Raw genomic sequence first — 11,371 nt, 5'->3', positions numbered from 1 at the left:
GTGTTCAGCTGTCACTACTGCTGGAGCCAGCGACAAAAGAAACATCACGGTAACCTTTGCAATTACCCTCTTTGGAGAGTTTCGACCAATGCAACTGATATGTGGAGGAAAAAACTAATCAGAGTGTCCCTCGTTTCAAGTTTCCTGATTCTTTCTCGCTCAGTGTGAATAAAAAACACTATTCAAATAGCGAAGAATCATTGAAATTCTTCAACGAAATCGTCATTCCGTACATCAAATCAGTTAAATCGTCAAGCGGTCTGTTGGAAGATCAATATGCATTGGTGATAATGGATGTTTTTACAGGGCAAATGACAAGCGACGTATTGAATCTACTTCGGGACAATAAAATCTTGCTGACCAATATTCCACCGAATATGACAAAGTTTTATCAACCGTTAGACTCGACAGTCAATGGTTATGCTAAAAGGTTTATGGCTCGGAAATTCAATGATTGGTACACACAACAAATTAGTGCCCAATTGGATAAAGGTATACCTATCGATGAAATAGACAATAAATTACGCTTATCTCTATTAAAACTTTTACACGCAAGGTGGCTAGTCGACTTTTACAACCACATGACGTCAGGAGATGCACAGAAACAGAAAGTTATTGAAAGTGGCTGGACATCATCAGATGATGATGGTAGGAGCAAAATGAAAGTCCTGTTCTGCACAACCCCGCAATCTGCCACATTACCCAAGAATTTATATCCATCGCTTACTTTAGAAATAATAATGAAGATGGTGATATTGGGGATGAAGCTGATGATAATGGCGAATCAGACGAAGAAGATATTTGGGGACCGCCAGATCTCAATATTTTTAAAAAAAGAAGATTTGTAGGCATACTATTGTTTAGTTATTTTTTTGTTGGTCTGTTCTTTTATAAATACATACCTTGTTAGTATCATTAACCCTATTCGGTCCGGGGGGGGGGGCGGATTCCGCCCCCCCTGACGTTTTTTTTTTAATAACTCCTGATTGCTTTGTTATATAGCTATGATACTTACTGAGTTTCAACATTTATCTATTAGACACCTGCATGCTAAATTTTTAGGTCCCATACCTTTCAGAGGCTTTGATATTGGCCATTACTCGAAACTACCCCTAAAATCTCTATGAAATCCTTATAATGGGGAAAATATAATAACTCCTGTTAGGATTATTCTTAGAACTTGAAACTTGCAACACAACTTTGTTTCATCAAGAAGAATCATTTTGAATATTTCTGACACGTGACTAATCCGATTTCCCGATTTTCTCGGATTTTACCCGAAAATCGGAAAAGAACGGATTTTCGGGCAATTTTTTATTTGATCCATGTAAAAACCGGAAGATATGTTAAAAAAAATTATTTAGCTTTCAGAAACTTCAAACAGAATGTAAAAATTCGCTCTAGAACAAAGGTAATTATATTTTAAGCAGATAGTGGCATTTTTAACAATTTTCAAGCTTCTGATGACGTCACAGAAAATGTGCTGACGTAAGCAAAAATTTATGCCACCATTTTGTTCCTTTTATGACATACTATAAGTGTGCCAAGTTTGATTCAATTTGAACAATCCTATGAAAAGTTATTGAGGGGGGGCGGAATCCGCGGGAAAAAACTTTCACGGTTGAGCTTTTTTGGAAAATTTCGCGGGAAAAAACTTTCGCGGTTGAGGTATTTTGAAAAATTTCGAGGAAAAAAACTTTCGCGAAAAGGCCCAAAAACGCGAAACTTACTTCCCGCGAAAGTTTCTCACCTTAAAGTACCAAATTAACTAGAGTCAATAAATGCAGATATACCAGCTTTCTGTCTCGGCAAGTTTAATGACGAGTCCTTGCCATCCAATCAGGACTGCTTACATATGCATATTCATCGATACAATTAAGCTGCGATATGGTTTAGAAGTTTGCAATCACAAATAGATGGTGGTAGAGGCTGGAAAATCGAAAACGGAAAATTGGCTATTCAGTGGATGAATCAACCTTGTACACCAGAGGCGCTTTTAGAAGAGTGTAATTGCCAATGCAAAAGAGCAAGTAACAAATGTTCCGAAATGTGCCAGTGCCATATTTGTGCGAACAAGGCAGATGGAGACATTAGTAAAGATAATAAAAATGATGATGAAAGTGATGATGATGAAGACGATGAGAAGGAGGATTGGAACAAACGTGAAAAGAATAATGAAGTGCTTTCGATACAAATTAATGTATATGTGCAGTTCAAACTCCAGCATTAAATTTTTCTTAAATTTTTTGATTGATCAACACGTTTATATAGACTGAAATTTAAACATACGTAAGGATTCTTAAATTTCACACAGTTGATTTTTAACATGTTCTTATAATAGCGTTTTTTTTCTTATTTACAATGTTCTACAAGGTGGTATAATTAGTTTCTTCAAAATTGTAATTTTTAATTTCAAGTTTTTTGATGACGTTATCATTATTTAAGGCATAGATCCAAGATGGGCAACTAGGCTATTTTGTTTTCACATATAAATAAGTTACTTTGGACACTGAAACTGCGGGCTTTCTTTCATGTGCTACGTATGCATATTATGTGCCTCTTTTCAATTTACAGCTAATGGCCTATTAATCTTATACTGTTTGTTAACATCATGCTATAATGTTAAAAATACGTGAATTCAGTGACTTTCAAAAAACGTTTTCTCAGCAACGTTTTAGAAACGTTAATTTGAGTTTGTGTAAATAACGTTACAAAAAAATGTTACGAAAACTTTTAATCATACACCGTTTTTTAACGTTACACTATTACGTTAAAAATACGTCATTTAAGCGGTATTTACAAAACGTTTCTCTCATACCGTTTTAAACACGTTTAATTTAGTTTTGTGCAAAAAACGTTGCAAAAGAAGCGTCATAAATTTTGCAATGTTCAAACCAAAAGCGTTAGGGTTAAAAAATCAAACGTTATAACAACGTTATGTGCCTACTGGGATTTGTCATCTTCCATTGTAGCTTTAACTCTCAATTTGTTCACGTTTTTTCATTTCATCATTTGTGACAAGCTTGACGTAATTTTTATAAGAAGGGCAAAGAAGAAAAAGTCATCTTTGAGTCTGCACAAGCATAACGAAATACGGGATGGTTTAAAAACTGTCCCAGCCAGAACGATATGCCGGGGAATCCAGAAACTTTGTTCCACAGTTAATGAACCCCCGTAACGTGATTTTTTTTAAATTTTGGTAAATTTTAGCGTCACGCCATGATTTGGGGAGACAAAGCGTGAGTCGTAAGGAAATGACTATTGTTTTTTGTGCCGTTGACAGTCATAGTCTTTCATGCAACACATAATATAGTGTCTCCGTAACACGACATTTTTTTCGCGCACAGACGCAATAGGGGCTTTATTAGAAGACATGAGTTAAAGTTATTAGAAGGCATGAGTTAAAGTAAGAACAACCTTGCTGATGATGATTGTAGTGGTAATAAAAATAAAAGGAAAAAAGAGAATTTTTGAACGGTGTTTAAAGTTAGAGAGGCTAGAGCTAGTTAAACTAAGATCAATTCAAATACATCAACTCTTCCTCCATAATAAAAAGCATAACTAAATAATTTTCACAAGTGTTACTTTTTAAATGGACACAAAACTCGATGGAAATATGTTCACCTGAACTCTGCGAAATTATTTTACGATATATTTTCTGAGATAAAAAATTTTCTTAGGCCATTAGCCCAGCCGTGCTGAAACATACCCATATTTAGCAAAGAATTGCTGTTAAATACAGCTACTATCTTGGATTCTGATGCGTTGATGAAGTTTTGATGAAGTCCAGTTTAACTCGGCTCAGTTCGACTCTTACAAAACGTGCCAAACTGAGAAGTGATATATATTTTATTCGGTTCGGCACGGCACGGCCATATAATAAAAAACTGAAAGTACTACATCAAATCTTATGGAAATCGTTGGCAATTTAAGAGCCCTGAAAAAACAACCACTAATGTAGGTCAGGGCTGATCATTATGGAGAAATAAACAAAGAAGCTTCGCAGATTAATAAAGTTAGAAACACAGTTCGTGACATGGATTCCATGGTTAACACAACGAATTTCGTGCTTACAAATAATTAATATAACCTTCAAAAATAAATAAGTTCGAAACTTTTTAAAAAAATGTTTTGCTATTCCTTTGACAACACATAGGAGCTTTGATTGGCGATGCCCTTTAACCCCAACACGGGAGTGCTTTCATTTTAAGTAGTGATATCACCTGCAGCTTTTCATGACCCTTTTGTATGGTGATTAAATGGTTATCATAAATTTGGAAGGCAACATTCTATTATCCAGTGTGTGACAATACTAGCCAACTGATAACAAAATAAAATAAACAAATGGGATAAACAGCTAATGGTTTCCTTCTGTGAGGCTGGCTATCTCCTAGGAATGCCAGAGAAGCTAAAAAGAAGAAAAATCAAATTGAAATTGAAATCACCAGAAATGATTTGTAAGCGAAGGCATAATACGCGACCCAGAAAATGTTAATTTTCGCGTATTTTCGCAGATCAATTTTTAGTTTTCTAGTATATTACTATGTAAAAGGAAGAAATTTAATTTAAATGAACTACAATCAATGTATATTTGTTGTCGCCGATCTTTCTGTGGTTAGTTTATCAAGTGTGTTTATTTTTACAAAAAGCAATGTTATCGTGTATTTAATTTGCAAAAAAAAAATGTCACTATTTCGCAAAACTCCCAAAATTATTTTAAGGTACTTAACAAAAAGAAAGACAATTACCTAAGCATGACCAAATTAATGTTGCTAGCACTACTAAACATCTGGCGGCAAACAAAATGGTGTTGTTTTTTGCTAACAGAATGATCTTGCAAACCAGAAGAGCCAGCGTCAATGGAAGTATGCAGTAGCCGAGAACACATAAACTTTGAAAGAAAGAACTGAAAAATAATAATAATAAAATATACATTTTATATACTTTCAGAAAGACTAAATTAGCAGTGAAGACTGCAATTAGTTCATTAGCAGCAGGACGTCCTTATTTAAACAACGTGCGTTTTTATGTAATCCGATTCAACAGGATTTAGAGAAAAAGATTAGAGAAAAATTCAGAAACGGACAGGCAACAAACTGTTCTTTCTTTTTAATGAAACCACCAAAATCTACAAAGAATGGCTCGGAATATACAGATGAGCAATTCATTAAAAGAAAGCTAAACTGATAGAATGCTACGTAAATATGAACTAAAAAGACAAATGTTTACTAAAACCAAAGAGGAATCAAACGCAACTATATAACACATTCTAAAGACAGCAAAGAATTCACAACAATAAATCTATGTAAGCTATAAGTTAATGTTACAAGCTTTTGCATTCCAAAAATGAAATATAATGCGAGAAGAAACCTATTTCTATATCCCTTTTCCTTTCGAGAAATAAGCATACGAATGCTATTTATTTAAATACAAGTTTGAAGAATTTATCAACAAAATATTAACTTTCACAAATTTTTGAAATAAGTTAAAATATTGTAGATCTTAGTGCGTAATCTTTCCGTACAGCTGTGCTAGCTAAACCAACCTAGTCACGTTTTTAAAAGATGTGAATAAATTTTTACATTACTGTTTGCTCGTAAATTAAGAGTTAAAACTTAATGTACAGTCTACCAACAAAAAATAAATAATAAAAACTAGCTAGCTTAGCTAGGCAGTCAAAATAGCAAGTATCCAGCTCAGTTACAACTCTGAAAAAGTATATTGGAAATTTTATTTTGAGCACTCCCTTCTCCAAAGATTAATGTTGCAGATGGAATCTGCTTAGCTGATGCTGACACAAGAACCACAGCAACCTTAGAGGTAAGTAGTAAAATTGACTTTGAGGGAAGGAGACGGGAGAGTAAAAAGAACTTTCAAAATTAAGACTAATAAAAAAACCCAAGACTTTCTTATCACATTTTCCAAATATTTTTTCAGAGTTGTATCTATTGGCTATTTTAATTATGTAACTACCACACATCCTCTGTCAACACTCTCTTTCTCTCTCTTTTTCTCTCTTATTGAAGGTCAATAATCATATATTTGTATCAAGCATGGCGGTTAGCAGTTTGTAAGGAATGTGAACTGATAGACCATATAACTTATCATAAATCTCCCTACATAAAAGCCCTTTTTAAAACTGGCGCTGAGGTTTTATTACATTTTTGTCCCCAGAGCTCTTAGAGAATTAAATCCTAAAAGTAGCTCTAGACCTGTAAACTATCCGTTTTTAATTTGCCTTATCGCTTGTGGCACCTAATTGGATTCGTGATTTAGAACAACTTGAGTAAGCGCATCTGAAGCACAGTAGAAGACTCTAAAAAGAAATCTAATTTGATGATGACTTCCTAAGCACTTATTTAAATTTTAAACTTCTTAACGTTTAGGCTGCATGCAAATCTGAAAGTTACTTACATGGCCAGTCTTTGTTATGGAGCTTATGTGCTAGTTTTAGATGGCTATAAGTAAAAGTCTCACTACATGTTTTTTTTTATAAGTATTGCGCTTTTAAGCATATCTAGGCTGGGATACGGGGAAATTTAAGCATGCCGAGCCTTTAAAAATGCTTTACAATAATCTTTTTTCCTGTATGTTTTTTACTAAAAAAAAAAGAAAAAAGGAATACAGTACTGTACTTTATAAGCATGGCCTTATTTATTGATTAAAATATTGTAGCAATTCGACTGTTTTTCATCAGCATATCCCATTAATTTTTTTTGAGATAAGCATCTTGGAAGCATTAATTAAGCCTTATAAGATCTTGGCGCAAGCATATCCCAGCCTGATTTTGGATTTTTCATTGCTTATATAAAAAAAAACGTATACGTAAAAATCTAGCACACTAGTTAGCTAACTATTTATCCATTATATTGCCGATCATGTCATGGGTTGACTTTTCTCATAATATGATTTTTTTTTAAAATGGGTTGACCTGCCAACTGAGCCAACACTGCCTCATATAATCAGGCTCCTAATGCCCATGCACAAGGTCGAAAAAATTCTGGAATTTAATTTTTGAATGCCACCAAACTATTTTTTGTTTGTGATACACAATAGACAGAATTGATAGCTTGCGTTTGACATTTCACAAAAAACTGTTTATGTTGGTGGATTTAATATCCGATGTGAGAAATTTTTGCTGAACTTTGCAGGATTTCTGGAAATAAGAGGCATGGACAAAAATTTTGTGAATCATTTTTGTGATCGAGATGCATTGAACAAAAAGTTAGTGCTTGCAATAAAAAAAATTACAACATTTTCTGAGGCTTTACATGATGAGTCAAAGTACTTAAATATGCAAAAACTTATGCTCTTAAAGTTGCAAAAATATGGTTAAATCACAGCGTTTTTAAATACATATTTTTCACGGTATCTTAATCCACGAAAAAAATAGGATAGCCTATCGTTAAACGTCAGAAGGGAACACCAATATATATTTTTTATGGTAAGAAAACTCCAAAAATGTGTAGCTAGCTACCACCACCCACCACACGATTTAAACTCTTTCCTCACCTCCCCTTAGCTATATACTTTCCAGTACTAAACTTGCACGAATAAACATTTGCATAGCACGCAGTAACTTTTAGCTAGCTATAGCTATCTATTAGCAGAATTTGTTAGCTAGATAGACTTTCTTCAGCCTGGCTGATAGGGAATGTGTGGCACTATAGCTATATAAAGAATGGTGAATACTAACAATGAATGTTGTTATAGAAAGCTGAATAATGTTCTTGGTAGATATAATATCTGCTTTAAATTTAGTCACGGCATATACAAAGAACCTTTGTCTCTCCCATCGCCATGTTTGTTTACATTCAAATGCTAAATACAATCTTACGCGAAAAAACATAGATCTTAAAAAATAGACTAATCAGAACCAATCACGTGACCAGACGAGTCCAGAGCTACTTTTGAGGTTTATCTTAAAGAGCTCTGGGGTCGAGAATAGTTTCATTAAGCAAAATGGAAAATAAAAAATGTAACTTGTTTTGGACACATCTCACATTTCAAATGTGAATGCGCTTAATTTTTGGCAACATCTCAGCCTTAATGTTCCTTATAAACTAGGTTCATATGTATTTCGTTATTCCCTTTCCCTTTATGGGTTTGGGAACTAAAAACTTCCAAGAAAAGATTTGTTTTGACCAAGTGAAATCACTGAAACATTTTATTTTCCCCCAAATTTAGCAAGATGTTAACTCTCTTAATACAACATCTTAGAAATAGGATATCATCTCTGTTGTCAACCTTATGCTTTCAACCTTGCTTTGTATATTTGGCACTTAATCTTATTTCCATTGTATTCCGTAATTCAGTATGTGTATTTCACCTGATAAAAATGGATATGATAGTGACAAACAAAACAATAATTGAAAATCAGCTGGTCAGTTGCATTTTCGGTACATAAAGAAGATTATAGGATCATATAACATGGTTAATAAAACAGAAAAAGGAAACTTTGGAGAGAGAAAAAATTCAACCTTGCCAGTGTTCTTATTGTTCAGCCATTTCCAACCTCATTTGAAATTTTAAAATCGCTCTAATAGACAAAAGTAATGTTGCACATGCGCACTTACATTGTTCCACCCAATAATTTCGAGTTTACTGTTACAACGGAAGCACCAATCCACACAATAACAAAAACTTGTGCAAACTCTGGAGAGCCATCACTATCATGACTGCTTTGCAGCAATGTGGCCAAAATAATGCAAAGTATAAGAGGTCCCCACAAGTCCCCTAAAATAAAGGATATTTTGATTACTTATCCTCCAAGGTTCATTCAAGCAGTTAAATTTGAAATATCACCGAATAAAAGATAAAAACTTATGTCAAACGCCTTTCTCGCGCCAAATTAATTCTAAAAATTATGAAAAAAATATATTTATAACTTACAATCTCTGAGTAAGGATGTACTCTGCTTAGGTATAACCACATGAAAGAATTTTTTCCCGATAGCCCTTAAATCTCTTTTCTAGAAAGATATAAATAATATTATGTCAATGTCAATGCATGGATGTGTGCCTCCATGTTCAATGTTAAAGTACATTATGCGTATTAATTTTATGTACACTAATTCTTTTAGCCTTATTTCAAAATGTAAAAAAATAATGATTTGTTTAAAAAATGTCAAATGAAAACATAACAGTCATTTTCTTTATTCACAAATAAATACATTCCAATGTGTCTTCAATATTAGCATTCAGACTCTTTTTTAGAAAATTTGACTGAGAAATTATACAGGCTTCACAGGAGATGAATAATGGGTTGATTGAGATATTGGTGATTGAGGCCCATTCAATGACCCTAAAATTATTGTTAAAATATCACAATTTTTATTTGGTTTATATTTTACAAAATACTTTGGGTCCGGTAGTTTATTCTTAAATGATGTGTGTGTGTGTGTGTGTGTGTGTGTGTATATCTATATATCTATCTATATATATATATATATATATATATATATATATATATATATATATATATATATATATATATATATATATATATATATATATATATATATATATATATATATATATATATATATATATATATATATATATATATATATATATATATATATATATATATATATATATATATATATATATATATATATATATATATATATATATATATATATATCGTTCTCAAGATAGATTTAATTATGCAGCAAACTTCATTAATGCACAGATATTATAAAGGTGAATTTTAATTTTTTTTCAACAATATATACAGTTTTATAATTTAAAAACTTTTAATCAAAATAAGTCCTGTTCTAATAATCATATGGTATTTGAGATAATATTTGCTGATAAATTCAAATATGTCACTTTCCTCAATAGATTTTTGTTTCCTTTTTTGAAATTGGATGATGTTCTATAGAACTTCTGCAATTTCGTCCCAACAAGACAATTGCCTGATGTTGGCTAATGTGTACCAACTGAACTATGTAGCTAGCTACCCATAGACCTTTTTATATGTATACATTTCCGTGTGGTAAGCTCTTTAGGCTCTAACAACTGCGTGGCTGGCAAAAACATGCAGGAGCTTGCCGAAGAAAGGTTTTTTCAGCCCATTTCTTTTAACAGAAACATTTTTGATGCTTTAAACTATTATCAAATGTAGATGGATAACTTGTGAGATTGAAATATATTCACATAAGGTAAATGATACCTTCCTGCAAAGAAACAGACTAAAAAAGGCCTTACTTCACGTAATGCCCGCATCTTTCTGCCTGCCACACAATTGTTAAAGCCAAAAGAGCTAACTGCAGAAAATGTAAACATTCAAAACATTCTATAGCTTCAGCTAGCGCTAAGAGCTAGCTAGGTAGCTATAGCTACTAATCCTTACCCCTTCACCCCAATTTAAAATGGTTTGTTTTCAGATCAAAACTTAGCTATGATCATAGCCACCCCCACTTTACGCAACTGAGGTAAATATTAATGTAAAAGAACAATTCCAAGCTTGCGTTGGTTTTTGTGATATAGCTATAGTATAGAGCAAGCTAGTGTCAGCCAGGATAAGTAGAAAAACCTTACTAGGGTGGCAGATATTGGTTCATCTAAAGTACTTGCATCTTCATCGTCACTTGAAACACCAGCTACATGTATATCACCCTCAATATTTACTGAATTCTCTTCTGTCTGATGAAAATCAATATTATCTCCCACTACATCATCCGCCATTTTTTTCCTTTTTTAATACACCATTCTCCGATTTCAGCGCGATCATAATTTTAAAATGACGTAATCTAATAATGGCGGATTTCGTATGTAAACAAACCCTTAACGTGATCGAACACAGTAAGCGTTACTATTTCTTATGGTAAACAATTAATTAAATAGACCTTTAAATTATTTTAAAATAGTTTTTTAGTAACATATTAACTTTATTTATATGAAAAGATGCAATATGTGTTTAACGAGTCAAGTTGATGTGCTAAATGCCATCAATTTCTCAGCGTCATTTTTGTAAAAATAGTTTTACTACGCTTCTTAATATCAATATAGAAAGGGTTGCGGAGAGGTTGCCAAGGCAAAGGCATTAAGCACGGCAATGAGACAGGAATGGGAATCAGCAAGGCAGGGGTAGGCAAGGCATGGGAGGCACAGGCAAGGGCATAGTAAGTAGACAGGCACGATAAAAGGCATAGGAAGGGTAGGCAGGGGCAGGAACCTCAACAGAAACTCTCCCCCTACAACTCAAAAATTACGTATAATAATGTACAATACAACAATATAGAAAGGATTGCAGAGTGTGGGACTGCCCCCCCCCCTAGGTTTTCAAGCAAAAATATTTAGTGTTCCTTATTTTGAAAAGATTCCTTGGCAGGACAAACATGTATAATTGCCTTTTCTAAACATGA

The 11,371-nt window shown here is 33.2% G+C and overlaps 1 protein-coding gene across 1 annotated transcript; it reads right to left on the bottom strand.

Moving 5' to 3' along the window:
• Window positions 1-4,028: 4,028 nt before the first annotated feature.
• LOC130654279 (protein YIPF6-like) lies at window positions 4,029-11,008 on the bottom strand. The gene is made up of 5 exons (XM_057456831.1): window positions 10,545-11,008; window positions 8,893-8,971; window positions 8,577-8,736; window positions 4,749-4,906; window positions 4,029-4,408 (listed from the first exon to the last, which is right to left on the bottom strand). The coding sequence occupies exons 1-5, from the start codon at window positions 10,689-10,691 to the stop codon at window positions 4,293-4,295; spliced, it is 660 nt and encodes a 219-aa protein (XP_057312814.1). The 5' UTR covers window positions 10,692-11,008; the 3' UTR covers window positions 4,029-4,292.
• Between the last annotated feature and the right edge of the window lie 363 nt (window positions 11,009-11,371).

The sequence above is a fragment of the Hydractinia symbiolongicarpus genome, chromosome 8, assembly GCF_029227915.1.
Source record: "Hydractinia symbiolongicarpus strain clone_291-10 chromosome 8, HSymV2.1, whole genome shotgun sequence".
Classification (NCBI taxonomy): Eukaryota; Metazoa; Cnidaria; class Hydrozoa; order Anthoathecata; family Hydractiniidae; genus Hydractinia; species Hydractinia symbiolongicarpus.
This window is presented reverse-complemented; position numbering and strand designations above follow the sequence as displayed.

What these genes read in the sequence shown, in the direction of transcription:
- LOC130654279 (XM_057456831.1), bottom strand. Translation starts at nt 10,691, where the DNA reads ATGGCGGATGATGTAGTGGGAGATAATATTGATTTTCATCAGACAGAA. An exon ending in TACATCCTTACTCAGAGATT is followed by an intron (nt 8,737 to 8,892) that starts GTAAGTTATAAA and finishes CCTTTATTTTAG; the next exon opens with GGGACTTGTGGGGACCTCTT. An exon ending in AAATTATTGGGTGGAACAAT is followed by an intron (nt 4,907 to 8,576) that starts GTAAGTGCGCAT and finishes ATTATTTTTCAG; the next exon opens with TTCTTTCTTTCAAAGTTTAT.